Raw genomic sequence first — 18,616 nt, 5'->3', positions numbered from 1 at the left:
TATTTGGTTTGGAAATATTTCTCTAAGGTATGGTGATATATATATCACGAGGATGCAGGCTGACCGGATCGGAGAGCTCCAAGGAGACATAGCTATGGAGCAGGAGCGAACTAACACTCTTAGGGAACAGTTGCAGGTGGTGAACACCCGCCTTACTAATGTCGTCCGGGAGGTTAGAGATCGTTCCGGAGGCATTATTAACGAGTGTGAGGCGCTGATCCAAGGTGTTATTGGCGCCAATGCGCAGGTAGTGGCTCCTAGCGGTGGTACACCTGGCGAGGGGAGTACCCCTAGTTCTAGCCAGGGGGGAGAGTCTGTGGCCTCCGTAGGAAGCTAGGTCTAGAGCTCTTTTGAACCACTTTTGATCCCATGAGGGGAATAATTAGGAAAAATGCTTAGTTAGCTGTTTTGGCCTAATTTTGTATATTGTTTTGGAGGACCCCTTTCAGTTTCATGGGATTACTTTTGTATACATGTACTTGACTGACTGCTTCTATATGACTGTTTGAAACAGTTATGTGTTATCGGTGTAAATGTTCTATGTGTATATATGTTTTGTGTGTTATTTTGATTATTTGGCTATGTTTGTAAGCTTATGCCCGTATGGTTCTTTAATTGTTATTACGTGTCTCGACCTTAGATTGACTTGAACCATGGAGGGAACTCGTAGTGGACGAGGGCATGGACATGGAAGTAGGCAACCCTCTGATAGAGGTACTGCGGAAACCTCGACTGGACCAAACCCTGAACCTAGGGTAGATCTGAATGTCCAGATAGCTGCCGCTATGCAGCAAATGACCGACTTACTGGCCCATGTAGTGCAACAACAGGGCCACAACCCTAACCCACCTGTCGGGAATCCCAGAAACCCTGGGAACCATGTAGAGAGCGAGGATCGAGCCCTCGAAAGGTTCCAAAAGTTCTCCCCACCGAAGTTTTTGGGAGGGCCTGATCCAGACGTGGCCGAGCAGTGGCTGGAGAAGATGATAGATATTTTTACCGCCCTACACTACTTGGAAGAGAGGCAAGTTACTTTTGCGATTTTTCAGCTTGAAGGAGCCGCTCGTTCTTGGTGGAACATTACACGAACCAAGTGAGAGAGAGAACAGACACCAAGAACATGGGTGAACTTCGTAAGGGAGTTCAATGCCAAATACTTTCCGCCATTGGTCCAGGAGAAGAAGGAAGACGAATTCATCCGACTTCGCCAAGGCACCTAATCAGTGGTTGAATATGAGAGCCAGTTCACCCGCTTGTCCAAATTCGCTCCTGAACTTATTTTAACCGAACAAAGGAGGGCGAGGCGTTTCCTTCAGGGGCTTAACGTAGAGATACAAAAGGATTTGGCTGTGGCCCAAATCACTACCTTCAGTGATGCTGTTGAGAAAGCTTTACGATCTGGGAACGCAAGGCTCCAAGTGAGAAATTTTCAAAATAAAAAACGTGGATTTTCTGGGAGTAGCTCCACTCAAGGGAATAAGAGTACCCCTCCCAAATTTGGAAGGGGAACTGGAGGAGGACGATTTCCGGGTACGGCAAGAGGGGCTCCGCCAAGAGGTGGCCAGACGGGACGAGGCCAACAGAGGAGTGCCTCACAAGGGAGTTCCGCCACTGTTTCTCGTGGCCCGTGTGGGTTCTGTGGGAAGCCGAACCACACGGAGGATAACTGCTGGAGAAAAGAGAAGAAGTGCCTACGATGTGGGAGTGCGGAGCACCAGATAGCCAGCTGTCCAGTTCAACCTCGAGAGGCGAGAGGGACGACACAATCTCACTCTTCTAAGGCTACCTCAGGGCAGTCAAGAGTGGAAGGGGTGAAACCGAAGGTGCTTGCTCGGGTGTATTCTATCGAGCAGCGTCCTGTCCCTGATTCGGCAGAGGTGGTGGAAGGTACGATCCCTGTCTTCCACTGTCTAGCTAGAATTTTGATAGACCTCGGGGCCACCCATTCTTTTGTTAACCATGATTTCATGTGTGGAATTGACATTACCCCTATTAGTTTGCCATATGATCTAGAAGTAAGTACTCCCACGGGGAACCAGTGTTTGGTTACTAGTAAGATGTATGTAAACTGTAAAATCTGGGTAGGAGAGAGGAAGTTATTGGGGAATTTAATAAGTTTAGCCATTAAGCGGTATGATGTGATATTGGGCATGGATTGGTTAGTTAGGTATGATGCCCAGCTGGACTGTAAGAGGGAAGTAGTGGAATTCCATATCCCTGGAGAGGCGACCTTAAGGCTAGATGTGAAGGGCGGTCTAGCCTCATCTGCAATGATTTCGGGTATTCAGGCTAGGAAACTATTGAGTAGAGGGGCTCAAGGGTTCTTAGCCTTTCTCATCAACACTCCCACTGATAAGTTAAAAGTAAAAGATGTTCCAGTAGTGGGCGAATATTCGGATGTGTTTCCCAATGAGCTAGTGAATCTACCACCGCAAAGAGAGATAGAATTTGAGATTAACTTGTTACCAGGGACTTCACCTATCTCTAAGACCCCATACCGTATGGCACCTGCTGAACTTAAGGAGCTGAAGCTGCAGCTGCAAGACCTTTTGGAGCGGGGTTTTATTCGTGAGAGTGGATCTCCTTGAGGAGCGTCCCTTCTCTTTGTTAAAAAGAAGGACGGGACCCTGAGATTGTGTATTGATTACCGAGGGTTGAACAACGTAACCGTTAAGAATAAGTACCCACTACCCCACATTGATGAGTTGTTTGACCAGTTACAAGGTGCAGTGGTCTTTTGAAAATTGGATCTTCGATAGGGGTACTACCAATTATTGATCCGAAAAGAAGATGTGCCTAAAACTGCCTTCAATTCTCGGTATGGGCATTTCGAATTTGCCGTTATGCCCTTTGGACTAACCAATGCCCCTACCGCTTTTATGGACTTGATGCATCGAGTTTTCAAACCTTATCTGTACCAGTTTGTCGTTGTGTTTATCGATGACATTTTGGTCTACTCAAAAACCCGAGAGGAGCATGTGTGACGCCCCGAAAAAAAATGAGTTTGAGAACCCGGAAATTTTCTAATTTTCTAGGGTTTATTTTATTTAATCGCCCGCCTTTTCTACATTTTCTTTGTTAGCAAATTTCCCCAGATAAAGTTTATGAGCAAAGATAGTTTTAAAATGATTTTTCTAGTATCGGTTAGTTTTTGAGAAATTAAAAGCGTATTTTGGACGTGGGACCCGCAAGTGCGGTAAATGCATTATATTTTTGACAACTTGTTGAAATTTTGTATTAAGTGATATTATTTTACAATGTGTTAAAATATTTGTGTAAGAGAGACAAAAAGTTAGGCAAGCAATTAATGAGAGGGACATGTGTCACCATATGATTAAATCTTGTTTTGACTTACTATTCAACCTTTTACCAATTACTAAATAAAACAAAAAATTGATCAAATATCTTCCATTTTTCCTTCAAGCTTGGCCGAACCTCCTCTTACAAGAAAAGAAAGAAAAGCTTCCAAGTTTCTTGCTCCAATCATGTCCAATCTCACAAACTAACCATTTAATCTTGAATTCCTTCCATAAAACCTCTTCAAGTAGTGATTGTGAGTTGTTGTGTGAAGTTTTTTTTGGAAAGTTAAGGTGACCCATAGCTCTCTCTCTCTTGTTTTAAAGGTAAGTTGTGAAGAACCACCCTCCTCCTTTAATTGATGCTTAATTCATGCTTAGTGGTAGTATAAGATGCAAATTTATGGATTAAATCTTGAGTTTTGGTTGAATTGGTGAAGTTTTATTATTTTTGGGGATTTTTCTGTTTTACTATAAGCATGATTATGTGGCTATGTTTGATGATTGGAAATGATGTTTAAGGACTCTATGAGGTGGGAAAAGTGATTAATTGCAACCAATTTCTGTTTTGGACCAAAAATTGAAAAGTGAGGGTTTTGTGATGAACATTCTGTCCGAATTTTTAGGTCCTAGATAGAGGCCGAATTGGCCTTATCTCAAAACATGAAAGGTGTAGATAATGACATTTTAGAGGTGCCTGCAAAATTTCAGGGCATTTGGAGTAGTGTAGAGTGAGTTATGTCGTTTTTACTGTTGCTGTTCTGGGTGATCAGTATGTGCGAACTGCACTTGTAATTGGCCATTTTGACTGCACTTGTAATTGGCCATTTTGACTGGAATTGGTTTGGATTTTGTTATTGGTGTCTTCTGATGAAATGTAGCTTGATGCCTTAGCTATCATATGCCTTTGGAATCAATGCATTTGGACCTGTGTAGACTGAGTTGGACGAATTACAGCATTGTGTGATTTGGGAACCTGCAATTACGATTCTGGTTTGGTATTCTGCATATTTGACCTAGTTGTGCTATGATTTGGACTGAGTGACCTTCTACATTATTGTAGCCCTGGTTCTTAGCTTCGAAACGGTGGGTCTTGGACCTCCATCCGATACTCGTAGTACCTTGGTGCCATTACCGCAAAAGGACGTCAAAACTGTTTTCTGGTTTTGAGCAATTGTGGTTAATTGCTATGTGATTGGGTTTGATTGTAGGATGGAAAGGATGAATTTATGGGGAAATGCTGTCCGATTTTTAATAGCGTTGGTTACCTTAAGTTTCATGTGAAAGGCTTGGACTTGAATGATGGAATTGGCTATATTGGACGAGGATTGTGAGCCGTGGAGGTGAGTGACCCTAAACTATTTCCAAAGTTATTTGTGAAATGTTTCTTGCATTATTTATTCGATTGCATCTCATGCGTGCTTGCATGTGAATTCATGATATGATTTTGGCTTCAATGAGTTCTGGGAAAGTCTTGTGCTGGACACCAACGTCTCCATTCTGTTTGTGGTTCATGTTCATGGTTATCTGGAGCTCAAAAAGGGGCTTCCTCTCTCTGTTCGCGTGTTATGATCTATTTGAGCGTTGGGTGTTCTAGTGCAATGATTTCACTGGCTCACGAGAGCACTAAACGGACATTTGATCTCTGAATCATGACATCATCGAAATCATCGAAATGCAACATTGTGAAATATATTTGCTTAATGATTTTGCTGGTTACTCGCTGAGCTTCTAGCTCACCCCAAAAATATTTTATTCCCCTCCACAGGGCTCAAGGCGAAGGAAGGACTTATAGTACTTGTGCACGTGATTGGATGGCCTATGTTTTGTACAGTTTTGATTTGGAATCACTTTATGTATAGTTGGGAATTGTTTCCGCTGCAATTGTGACATGTAATTATTGGAGAATTTGATGTAATATTTGAGTTTTATCTTGTAATCTGTTTGAGGAATGTAGTGAACGACTGAGTCCCGGCGAGAGCTGGGCAGGCGGCCCGCTAACCCCTTTGGTTCGCCTTAGGGGAAAGTGGGGTCGTCACAGCATGTGCAGCACCTGAAGTTAGTTTTACAAACCCTAAGGGATCACCAATTATATGCCAAATTTAGTAAGTGTGAGTTTTGGCTGGAGAAGGTTTCCTTCTTGGGACATGTAATTTCGAAGGAGGGGATTGCAGTAGATCCGGCAAAGGTAGAAGCAGTGACCGAGTGGAAGAGACCTGAGAGTCCGACTGAGATTCAAAGTTTCTTAGGGTTGGCAGGTTACTATCGGCGATTTCTTAAGGATTTCTCAAAACTTACCAGTCCTTTAACCAATTTGACAAAGAAAAGTAGTCGGTTTTTGTGGGATACCCGATGTGAGCAGAGCTTTCAGGAGTTGAAGAAAAGGTTAACTATGGCTCCTGTCCTGGCCTTGCCTAATGGTAAGGATAGTTTCACTGTGTATACTGATGCTTCGAAGGAAGGCTTAGGGTGTGTATTGATGCAAAACAAGAACGTGATAGCCTTTGCCTCTAGGAAATTGAAAAACCATGAACAAAACTATCCCACTCATGATTTGGAGTTAGCCACGGTTGTCTTTGCTCTGAAAAAATGGAGACACTACCTGTATGGGATAACTTTTGAAGTTTATTCCCATCACAAGAGCCTTAAGTACCTCTTTTCCCAAAAGGAGTTAAATATGAGACAACGTCGGTGGATGGAATTCTTAGAAGATTATGACTGCACGATCAACTACCATCCGGGTAAGGCTAATGTAGTAGCTGATGCCTTAAGCAGGAAGGCTCTAATATCTGGGTTAATAGTTAAGGAGTGGGAAATGTTAGAAGCTATTGGTGAGTGGAACCCTAAAATGGAGGGTAAAAAGATCACCTTTGGAAATATCCGGGTGACATCCGCCCTATTGGATAGAATCAAGGTGGCCCAAACTACGGATCCGATGGTTCGGAAGTGGGTGGAAAAAGTGAAGAAAGGAGAAATTTCTGATTTTAATCTAAGTCCTAAGGGAATTTTGAGGTTTAGAAATCGCATTGTAGTGCCTGAGGATGAGAATTTGAGGAGGGAGATTCTGGATGAAGCTCATCGATCGAAATACACCATCCATCCGGGTAGTACTAAGATGTATCAGGACTTACGACAGCTATACTAGTGGGATAAGATGAAGAGGGAGATTGCTCAATATGTACAAACTTGTCTAGTCTGTCAGCAGGTTAAGGCTGAACACCAAAAACCTTCTGGATTACTACAACCTCTTGAGATACCTGAATGGAAATGGGAGAACATTACCATGGACTTCGTTTCCGGTTTGCCTAGAACACAAAAAGGACATGATGCCGTTTGGGTGATCGTCGATCGGTTAACCAAATCGGCTCACTTTGTACCTGTGAATATGAAGTATTCCATGGATAAGTTGGCTCGGGTATATATGGAGGAGATTGTGAGATTACATGGGGTCCCTGTAAGTATAGTTTCCTACCGGGACCCTCGTTTTGTGTCAAGGTTTTGGCAAAAGTTTCAGGAGACCTTGGGAACTAAACTGAACCTAAGTACCACTTATCACCCTCAAACATATATGGAGGAGATTGTGAGATTACATGGGGTCCCTGTAAGTATAGTTTCCTACCGGGACCCTCGTTTTGTGTCAAGGTTTTGGCAAAAGTTTCAGGAGACCTTGGGAACTAAACTGAACCTAAGTACCACTTATCACCCTCAAACGGATGGGCAGTCAGAACGAACGATTCAGACACTTGAAGATATGTTAAGAACGTGTGTTTTGGACTTCAGAGGTAGTTGGGGTCAACATATGACATTAGTGGAATTTGCCTACAACAACAGCTACCATTCGTCGATTCAAATGGCACCGTATGAGGCTCTTTATGGACGAAAGTATCAGTCTCCGCTATACTGGGATGAGGTAGGAGAAAAGAAAGTCTTGGACCCAACAGTTATCCCTTGGATGGAGGATGCCCAAGAAAAAGTCAAGTTGATCCGTCAGAGACTCCAAACTGCTCAAAGTCGCCAAAAGAGCTATGCGGACAATCGAAGAAAAGACTTGTAGTTTGAAGTTGGAGATCGCGTTTTTCTTAAAATTACACCCCTGCGAAGTGTTATGATGGGTAGAGGAAAGAAACTTCAACCAAGATTCGTAGGGCCTTACCCAATACTCCAACGAGTTGGGAAAGTTGCATACCGACTCGAGTTGCCGCCAAGTTTGTCCCGAATACACGATGTCTTCCATGTGTCAATGCTCAAGAAATACTACCCTGACCCGACTCATATTGTACAACCAGAGGAGATTGAGATAGATGAAGCCCTTACCTACGAAGAAAGACATGTACGTGTGCTAGATCGAAAGGTGAGGGAGCTGAGGAGTAAGCAAATTCCCTTAGTGAAAATCCTGTGGAAGAACCACGGAGTCGAAGAGGCGACCTGGGAGATGGAAAAGATATAAAAAAGAAATACCCTGAACTGTTTGTGAATCGATGTGAGAAATTTCGAGAATGAAATTCTTTTAAGAGGGAGAGAGTGTGAGAGCCCGAAATTTTCTTATTTTCTGGGTTTATTCTATTTAATTGCATGCTTTTCTGCATTTTCTTTCTTAGAAAAATTTTCTAGGTAATTTTTATGAGTAAATATAGGTTTTAGATTATTTTTCTAGTATCGGTTAGGTTTTGAGAAATTAAGAAGTGTATACCGGACGTGGGACCCGCTAGTGCGGAAAGTTCGGTAAAATTCGGCCAATTAGGTTAAGTTTGGGATACTGGAATTAATTTACTAGGTGCTAAGAGATAATTAGAGGTTGTTATATGGATGAGAGTGGAGAGACAAAAGGATAACCTAGCATTAAAGAGAGGGACAAATGTCACTTTGCTATTGGACTTGGAAGTTGACCATAAGACCATCTTACCACCTTTACCAAATAAATACCAAAAATTGGCCAAAAATCCTCTTATTTATTTCCTCTCTTGGCCGAGCTTCTTGGAGAGCAAAAGAAAGAAAAGCTATCAAATTTCTTCTACTCAATCTTGCTCAATCTCACAACTTAACCGATAAAACTTCAAATCACTCCATAAAAACCCTTAGCTAGGTGGTAGTGAAGTAATAGGTGAAGTGGTTTGAAAGATAGTGGTGTAAAGTTGCTTCCTTTCTTGAGATTTCAAGGTGAGTAGTCAAGAAATTCCATCTTTGGCTTTGATAATGATGAATTCATGACTTGTGAAGGTTAGTTAGGTGATTTTGTGGAGGTTTTCATGACTTTTGGTGGTGTTTGATGAATTTTTGATTTTATGCTTAATTTTTCTGTTTTTATATGTTTTATGTTGTTTGGCCATGTATGATGGTCTAGTATGGGTTAGAATGAAGCTTTGGTATGATAATTGTGATGATTAGTGGAAAATTTCTTGTTTGAAGCAAAAATTCCAGATTAGGGTTTCAAACAGGCCTGTTCTGTACGAATTTATTTGAGTGGGTTATAGGCCGAATTAGCCTAAGGTTAAAACATGAAAGTTGTAGAAAATGGTGTTAACTAGCTTCCTGCAAAATTTCACCCGAATCGGAGCAACGTAACCTGTGAAAAGACTGAAATACCCCTGCTGCCCTGTTTCTGTTCGAACCTGATAATCAGCTTCTGTAATTGGCTAGTTTGACTGGGAATACTACAGATTTGGTTGTTGATGCCTTCTTAAGAATTGTAACCTTGTATCTTAGATTTCAGATGGCTTTGGAATCACTTGAATTGAAGTTGTGGGTTCTGAGTTATGAGTGAATGAATCAGGACTGCTAGTTGAATTCCACAGGGAGCTTTGAACTGGAAAATCTGGGGTTATTTTGGTAAATTTGACCTAGCTACACTACAAACTGGACTGAGTGGTCTTCTACAAGGTTGTAACCCTTTGTCTTAGCTTCGAATCGGTATACATTGCACCCTAATCCGATAAGTGTAGCTCCAGTTGTACCCGTTCCGCTAAATGACGTCAAAACTATTTTTTGGGTTTTAGTGCATAAACTTCATTTCCGTACTCTCCCTAGCTTGGTTATGCACCTAAACATTCTATTGGGCCTTATTTTTGATAGTGTGTGGAATTGCTTTGACTCGTGTTCGAGTCTTAATTGTGATATTCTTGTTGTTTAGGTCGTGCCGTTGATCCGACGCCTACGCCCGAAACTCACTTGTGAATTTGCTTACTTGCCTTGGTGAGTGTACCATTATATGGTCTACTGCTTAAATGGTTGTTTATACTGGTTATATGAACTTGAATGACTTGAATGAGACGAGAGTGTACTTTATCGCTCTCGGTCTCTTATCTGTATTACTGTTACTGTTAAATGTGAAATTGTCTACATGTGTGATTTGACTTGGCTGAGGGCTTTGCCCGACAACTTAACTGTGCTATCTGAGCTCATACCCCATTGGTCTTTAATCGAATCGAGCCGGCAAGGGCTTGGGCGAATCGATAACGGACCTTGGGTTCACTGCAGTCGAGTGGAGTGTTAACTCCTCGACTTATGGTATACTTGAGTATTACCCTTTCTGTTACTGTGAGGTGTTCGGGCCCGGTAAGGGGGTGATCGGTGGAAGGAATATGGAGTAAAGTGGGGACCTACAGGATGTTCTTCTCTTTAAAGGTTGACGGAGTGTCAACGGGTTGGAGATCAAGTCCGGCAAGTGGAAAGTGGCTCTTGAGAGTCAATTGTATCCTTTTATATTGACTTGTTTGTTTATGAGCTTTGGAATCACTATGTGATAAAATGTGTTTATTGGTGTGTCTTGTTGGTACCTCACGAGAGTAAGCTCACCCTCATTACTTTGTTTTCCTTACAGGAATATAAATAACTTTTGGGAAGACGATATTGTTTTGAAGCACGAGTTGAGCTAGTTTTATATAGCTTGAATATATTCTTTTGTAAAGCTCCTCGATGGTGGGAAAAACCCTAAATGTACTTAGATCTAAATAACTTTCTTTTGATTTGTATATTACAAATATAGGTGTATAACACCGTTTAACCCTGTTCATGTATCCTATTTGGTTTGGAAATATTTCTCCGAGGTATGGTGATATATATATTCGATTGGATGCTGGTTGGATGGTGATGTGGCAGTCACTGTTCATTTGCGATTTTAATTTTTGTTTTCCCATTTTGTGGTTTTAGATCGCTTGAGCGCGCTAATATTTTTTGGAACATTTTAGATTATGTATAACCGCCTTAGCAGTCCTGGCGAGAGTTGGGCAGGCAGTCCGCTAACCCCTTTGGTACGCCCTAGGGGAAGGTGGGGTTGTCACAAGAGTCTTCAATACCCATAGATTCCCCAGGAACAGGCACCCATGGATTGTCAATTTCCTCGACCAAGCCATTGTTGGCTCGATTCAATCAACTCCCCATGAGGTTGAGCTCAGATTTAACAGGAAGGTCGTTGGATGCACTTCCAAACGACGTTATAACAGGCGCAGGTAACAGATTCAAGTATATACTGGAAACAAGTCACACAGGCCAGAGAGCGAGTGTGATAAAGTACACCATCGTCTTGTACAAAATAAACAGTCGGGAAATACATTCAAATAGCAATTTGCAAGTACAGATAACCAGTTTAGCAATAATTCTGGGTAGTGGTACACTCACCGGTTCAAGTACAGATGCTTCAAAAGTTTTCACTTCAAACTGGCTTTAATCGCCAAGAAACCCTAAAATCATCAAAGTAAAACAATTGAAGGTTTCACATCCAAAATCGAGTAAACGGAATGCACAAGTGAGGCTCGACTACATGTCGTACGCCTTTCCAGGTTAAGTACTAGTACAAAAGAATAAAATATGACTTTTGAGCAAAAAGATAACAGTTGGTCCTAGGGTTACAAACAACCCCCAAAACCCTTCATTTGTGCTAAGATCAACTCAACTTGAAGGAATCACGTAGTCCTAAAATTTTAGGCAGCATGCCCTCTGTATTTTGCTATATTCCAGCCATTTATGGCTTCATTATTTTTCCTCAACTCAATCCAATCCAACACATAAGAAATCCCAATACAATAGCCCTTCAACTAGGCTCAAGTTCATCCAAATACAAAGCAAGTCTATGAATGCAACTGGAAATCAAGTTTTAAGGACAAAAGCTAAATAGCAGGTTTGACGTCTCTTAGCGTATCGGTCATAACCGAAGCTACATTTATCAGATTGGGGTGTAATTTATACTATTTCAAACCTAAGACAAAGAGCTACAACTTTGATGAAGACCACTCAGTCCAGTTCGTAGTGTATCTAGGTCAAATTTTCAAATTACAGAACCAAAATCTCAGAATTAGACTAGTTAACCACACTATGATTAAACGACAATAACTCAGGCTACCGAAATCCGATTGAGGTGTATCTTATGGCGTTTCGAAGCCAAGACATGTACCTACATTTATTATGAAGGCCTCTAAAGCTAAATCATGCATTTTTATGGTCAAAAATGGAAAACCCCATGAAAACAGAAATCTGTCCGCGAAACAGGGTTCATGGGCAATCAAGGGTAGTTTGGTCATTTCACATGCTACAGTACTCCGATTGAGCTGAAATTTTGTAGGCAGCTAGTTAACACCATTTACTACACCTTTTATGTTTTAACCTAAGCCTTATTTGGCATCTAACATGGTCAAAAAGGACTGGACAGAACAGGGCAAATTGGAACCCTAACACTGAAATTTTCCGCACAAGCTGAAATTTTCCGTAAATAACCGCAATTAATGCACAAGAGATCCATTTAACACAATTTAAAGCCATCAATCCAAGGCCAACCATAATCATCATATGAAAACAGAAAAATCCCAAAAAAATTCAGAAATTTAGCTAACTTCACTTTAATCCATGAAATCTTCCATAAAATCACCTAGTTAGCTACCATAAGTCACCAATTGACCATTATTAGGAACAAAGAGTCAGTTCCAAGCAAAATACCTTAACTCCTCAAGAAAGGTAGTAGCTTAGGGGTTTTTCTTCCAAAACAACTCCACCAAGACCTTTGTTCTTCCTTAGATAACACTCTTATGGAAGGGTTTGCGATTCTATCGGTTGAAACTCCAAATTTTAGCAAGAAATGGAAGGACAAATTGAAGGTTCTCTCTTGGTTTTTCTCCTTACAAGGGCCGGCCAACAAGCATAAGAAATGAAGATGATTTTAGTCAATTTTGAGGTTTAGTAAAGGTGATGAAAATTAGTCAAAGTCCAACTTGCAATAGGGTCATGACACTTGGCACCTTCTTAAGTTATTCTTATCCCTTTGTCTACCAAGCTTAACCTAGATAACTATCCTCTAATTATCTCCTCACACCCTGTAAAATAATATCTCTCAATACGAAACTTAACCTAGTCGTCAAAATTTTATCGCACTTACCATGCTAGCGGGTCCCACGTCCTATATACACTCCAAAATTATCATGAGCTAACCTATACTAGAAAAGGATTTAAAAACTATATTTACTCATAAAAATCTCTAGCAAATCAATATATTAGGGTATAATGAAGAAAATACATGCGAGAAAATAAAATAAAATATTATAAAAGAAAGAGAATTTACGGGTCCTCACATCTGAGATCTAGACTAAGCTAGTCCACACAAAGCTCCCATTCTGGCTCGCCTTCCCCTGTTAAGGAAAACAACTAAAGGGATGAGCTAAAAGCTCAGTGAGGTTCTGAACACATAATCAAACAATAAAGCCAATGCATTAATCATAGATAACCAATAACTCAAGAAACATATACAATGGAAAGCAATAATAACACGTTCATTAAAAGGATACGTGCTCACAGGGAGCCATTCATTCATTCGTTCATTCATTCTCCTTTCATTCCCTTATTCCTCCAATCATTTGAAAATGCATTTTTGTAAGTAAAACCCCTCATTTGCATTGACATTCGTTCATTCATTTCATTCACCCCCTCCTGGACGTTGGCCAGGCTCCACCAGATTACAAGGTAATGCTCGAGTATACCAAACATTTACCCAGGATCACCAAATCGCCCGACAGAGTCCGTTTCTGGCTCGAGTCGATCAGTAACGAAGGGCAGGGCCCAGTTCAGCCAAAAGGCTTACATTCATGCACAAGTAACGTTTCAATCATTGAATCATTGAAAATTTCACATTCATTTAGGTCGAGTGCGATAAAGTACACAATCGCCTAGAAAACTTGTTTTGGCAATCATTAAGAGCACTTAACACATTATCAACAATTGCAACAAGCCATGAAGTCAAGGAAAGTATAACAAACAAGGAACACTCACCTAGTTATGTAAAATAACGTCCAAAATATCCTTCCGGATATTACCCTCAGTCACCGATGAAACCTAAGATTAAACGAGAAATAATATTACAGTTTATCTAGCAAAACAATTAAGTGAAATCGAAGAAACCCGACTAATTACGAGTAAAACGTATAAAGATGACTTTCAAGTGAAAGGAGGGTATTTGGATCTGTGGACGGAAATAACTAGGGTTTCATAAACCAAACGCAAAACTAAACTCAAAAGGGTAATAAAATTTCCAACGGAAAACGCTAGGACCAAAGACAATCAGTATCCAAATAGATAGGCTAAGGCTAAGGAAATATTCTTTCTGAATCGTTTATGTGACTCAAAATCAACTTATAATCAAGTAAACATTATATACAAATGTCGTGATGAAAATCACGTGAGAAGGAGGACAAAATACCTTAATTTCACATTTAAAACCTCACTTAAAAGTAGTTTTCTCGTAGCCAAAAAACCCTAATTCATACCTCTTTCTTTTGGGAAGGAGTAAGTAAACATTTGGAGTTTCAAATTGAAGAGGTATCATGTTTTAAAATGGTAAAACGGTCATGATATTCACCAAGCGGAAATATAGAAGTGTAAATAGAAAGTAGCTTCTCGAACACCCTTCGAGAGCACCAATGTAGTTTTCCATGAAATACGCCCAACTTGACACAAAACAAATTTCCAAAACCACTTTAACTCACTCACATTACAAGAAAATAAACGGACGGCATTTCCCCCTTAAATTCTTCACTTTCACCCTACAATCAAAAACCCATTCTCATAACAATTAACCACAATCACACATACGATTCAAAAACCATAAAACACATCCAATTAGGCCATAATACCCTTCAATCAAAGCCAATTAGAAGCTTAAGAGTCAACCGTAAGAAAACCCCCAAATCAAAACCCTAGAACCGGAATTTATCCCCACAAGCGGAAATTTTCCGCATTCGATCGCAATTAACGCACAAAAACTTCATTTAACACCATTTTAATCCAGTAATCCAAGACCAATCCATGATTATCATATAAAATCAGAAAAATTCCCAATAAATCAGAAATTGGTCCAACTTGATTTAAAATCATGAAATCATCCACAATATAGCATATTTAACCACTACTAACCACTAGTAGACCATTATCAAAACAACAAAGGAACTTTCTTAACAACTCACCTTATAACTCAAGAAAGGTAGGAACTTAAAGCTTCCCTTCCAAAAACAACTCCACTATCACCTTTAGCCCTTCTTAGCTAGCCCTTGTACGGAGTAGTTTGAAAATCCAACGGTGAAATCTCAAGATTTGAGCACAAATTGAAACTAGGAAATGAAGAGCTTTCTTGGTTTTTCTCTCAAGACAACCGGTCAAGCAAGGAGCAAAAGTGAAGATATTTCAGCCAAAAACAAGATAAGAAGGAAGAAAAAGCAGCCAGTCAAAGTTGACTGCCGGAGGTAACGTCACAATCCGGCCAGATTCCAGGCCGGATTCAAGGCAGTGGCTGACCAATTTTTTTTTTCAAATCCCTCAAGCAATCCTGCCAAAAACTGGCCGGATTTCCGGCCGGATTTGGTACAAAACATTTTCAGCAGAAATTTTTCTTTCCAAGTTCACATGCCGCGTACGTCCGTACTTCCAACAAAGATATATAATCTCACACAATTACACTTAATATACACAATCACACGTTCACATAAATGCAACGAAACGCTCCTTTTAAAACAAATGGTTAACGAATTTTCATTTCAAAGGGGAAGTGAGAATGGCTAAGAAAATGTGACAATTTTTAGGGTTCTCACATGCGATAAATGTGGTGATTAAAAGTGAGTTTTAGATGATATTAAGTATGTGATTAGAAGTGATAATAATAAGTTAGTGATTATAAATTAAAAACCCTAGTATACGCGATTTAAGAAAAATCGGCTCGAACCGACGGATACCGTTTGTTACCGGGTAATGTGACGCCCCGAAAGAATGAGTGTGAGAACCCGAAAATTTTTATATATTTTCGAGACATTATTTTGTTTCCTTGTCTATAATTTTATACCTTTCTCCAATATATTAATTTCCTATACATTTTTATAAGGGAATATAGTTTTCAAATAATTTCCTTGATACAAGTTAGTCCACGTTAAGTTTGAAGTGTATTATGGACGTGGGACCTGCTAGTGCGGTAAATGTGATATATTTTTTACAACTTGTTTGAGTTTTGTATTAAGTGAGATTATTTTACAAGGTGCTAGGAGATAATTAGAGGTTAGCTAGATTAATTAGTATGGAGAGACAAGAAGATAAGCTTAAACATTAAAGGAGCCAAGTGTCATGAACCTATTGGGTGTGGACTTTGACCAAACTTTCTTTACCTTTACTAAACATCAAAATTGACCAAAATTTCCTTCATTCTTCTTGCTTGCTTGGCCGAACCATGGAGAGGAGAAAAGAGAGAAAATCCATCATCTTGCACTTCAATTTCTTTCTCCTATCTTGAGTTCTAACCGATTAAATTGCAAACCACTTTATAAAACTTGCTAGCTAAGGAGATTCTAAGGTATTGGTGGAGTTGTTTTGGGAGAAAGAAACCTAAGCTACTATCTTTCTTGAGTTGTAAAGGTAAGTTGCTAAGAAATTTCCCTTTTGTTCTTAATAAGGATAGATTAGTGATTTCTAGTGGCTTAACATGTTAATTTGTGGAAGACTTCATGGGTTTAAGTAGTGTTTGTTAAATTTCTGATTTAATGGAGATTTTTCTGATTTTATATGATGATCATGGTTTAATCATGGTATGATGGCTGGTAATGGTGTAAAATGAAGCTTGTATATGTCAGTTGAAGTTGGTTGCGGAAAATTTCAGCTTTGTACGGAAATTTCAGGTTTGGGTTTCAAATCTGCCCTGTTCTGACCGGATTTATTTGGGCATGTTAGAGGCCGAATCAGGCTTAAGTAAAAAATGAAAGTTGTAGAAAATGGTGTTACTAGCTGCCTGCAAAATTTTAGCTCGATCCAAGCACTGTAGCCTGTGAAATGATCGAAATACCCTTGACTGTCCATGAACCCTGTTTCGCGCCCAGATTTCTATTTTCGTGGAGTTTCCCATTTTTGACCATGAAATTGCATGATTTGGCTTTGGAGGTCTTCATTTTTGACCATGAAATTGCATGATTTGGCTTTGGAGGTCTTCATAAGAAATGTAGGTTTATGTCTTGGCTTCGAAACGCCATAAGATTCGTTTCAATCCGATAAGTGTAGCTTCAGTTATGGATATTGTGCTGAAAGGTGTATTTGATAGTTTATGATGTGTATGTGGTTAATTCGAGATGAATTGGTGTTGCTTGTAGGTTGGAAATGAAGCATTTATGGGGAAATGCTGTCCGAACTTATAGAGTGTATGATTGCTTTGAGTTTGTGATTTAGGGCTTGGATTCGGACAAGGTAAGGATATATGATGGATGGTTCCTGAGCCGTGGAGGTGAGTGACCCCTCAACTATTTCCAAAGTTACTTTTGAACTACTTCTTGCATCGCTTATCCGATTGCATAACTAATTCTTGCATTGGTCGCTCAATTTGCCTATCATCTGTGTATGTGTGTATGCCATGACATAACTTGACTCCGATGAGTTCTTGGGAAATCTTGTGATTTGAACCAACGTCTCCGCTACTGTTTAGTTGGAGCAATTGGCTCCCTTGTACTGTTTGACTTTTCTGGATCCGTTGGAGCATTGAAATTCCAAGTACGGTGATTTCACTGGTTCACACGAGCATTAAATGTACATTTGATTACTGATTCATGTCATCATCTAAATGCACTATTGTGAAGCTTATTTGATTTCTGATTTTACTGGTTACTCACTGAGCTTTTAGCTCACTCCCAATTATTTTCTTCTCCCCACAGGGATTGAGCCAAAGGAAGGCTTGTAGTATTTATTCACGTGACTGGATGGCATATATCTTGTACCGTTTGGATTTGGAATCATTTTATGTATAGTTTGGGGAATTGTTCCCCGCTTCGCTTCTAGACATGTAATTATTGGAAGAATTGATGTAAATATTTAGATATATTGTAATTTATTTAGGAGACTGTTAGTGACTGGAATAAGTATTCCCGGGGCGAGATTGGCAGGCGCGGCGTCCGCCGAACCCTTTGGTTTCGGCTTTAGGGGGGAGGGTGGGGCGTTCCACCATGTTGATATCAGAGCTTAAGGTTTCAGATCTCTGTAGCATATCCTAGGCTAAAAGTTTAGGATGCCTGACTGTGAGATTAATTTGAATATTATGTGAACGAGGATCTATTGTAACCTAGGGGTTAAAGAAATTGATTATTTGGGAGTTCTTACTTGGGACTTGTAGAGAAAAAAAAACTGAGGAATTAGGTGATGTTATATTGAAGGGAAATATAGGATGAGAGATTAGTAGTGAAAGATTGGACGAATTTGAATTATCCTTATACTTATAAGTGTGGAAAGAGTTGAGGTACTTATTAGTACGGGCTATGGAGGATAAGAGACCGAGATTTGATAGTCAAACTCCATGTGTGATGATTTGAACCAAGATAAAAGAGTATCAAATGAATAAAATGTATTTTCCGCCATATACCTCCTAGAGAATTTCTGCTTTGAAATTTTAAAGAAAAACTAGGATGTACTAGTTTTATTTTCAACCGATGAGTGGGAATAATATATATATGCTTTAAGTATGTGTAATTTTCCGATTTTGGTAAAAATATGAATTTTGCTTGAATTTCAAATTTGAAAATTTGTGAATAACTGATGAATTGTTGAATTTGGTATATGATGGGTTGATACAAGGTTAAAGTTTTCTAAACTAAGTTTTCCCCCTTGATTGTATACTGGTGTAATCTCACACTTGAATTTGTATCTTGAGTTTTCGGAAGAATGGCGAACTTGTGTTTTATAATGTAAATCTTGACTTCGATAAGGTTTTTGGTTACTTTAAATACTCCTTTTATGCTTTAAAATTCTTGGTCTTTAAGAAGAGTGAGCCTACCTTTAGGCGTACAGACTGAGGGAACTTTGAGATATAGAGTAACTGCATCCAAGAGTAC

General features: G+C 39.8%; 1 protein-coding gene across 1 annotated transcript; it reads left to right on the top strand.

The window, feature by feature from the left end:
- Positions 1-653: 653 nt before the first annotated feature.
- Positions 654-2,588, top strand: LOC113758506. Its single transcript, XM_027301326.1, has 2 exons — positions 654-1,093; positions 1,295-2,588. Exons 1-2 carry the CDS (start codon positions 654-656, stop codon positions 2,586-2,588), a joined length of 1,734 nt encoding a protein of 577 aa, XP_027157127.1.
- The last annotated feature ends 16,028 nt before the right edge of the window (positions 2,589-18,616 follow it).

The sequence above is a fragment of the Coffea eugenioides genome, unplaced genomic scaffold (genome assembly GCF_003713205.1).
Source record: "Coffea eugenioides isolate CCC68of unplaced genomic scaffold, Ceug_1.0 ScVebR1_544;HRSCAF=1240, whole genome shotgun sequence".
NCBI classification, from domain to species: Eukaryota; Viridiplantae; Streptophyta; class Magnoliopsida; order Gentianales; family Rubiaceae; genus Coffea; species Coffea eugenioides.
This window is presented reverse-complemented; position numbering and strand designations above follow the sequence as displayed.

Excerpts from the sequence above, each read along its gene's own strand:
- LOC113758506 (XM_027301326.1), top strand. The coding sequence starts at position 654 with ATGGAGGGAACTCGTAGTGGACGAGGGCATGGACATGGAAGTAGGCAA. Across the intron at positions 1,094-1,294 it reads TGGAACATTACACGAACCAA|GAGGGCGAGGCGTTTCCTTC; the intron begins GTGAGAGAGAGA and ends AACCGAACAAAG.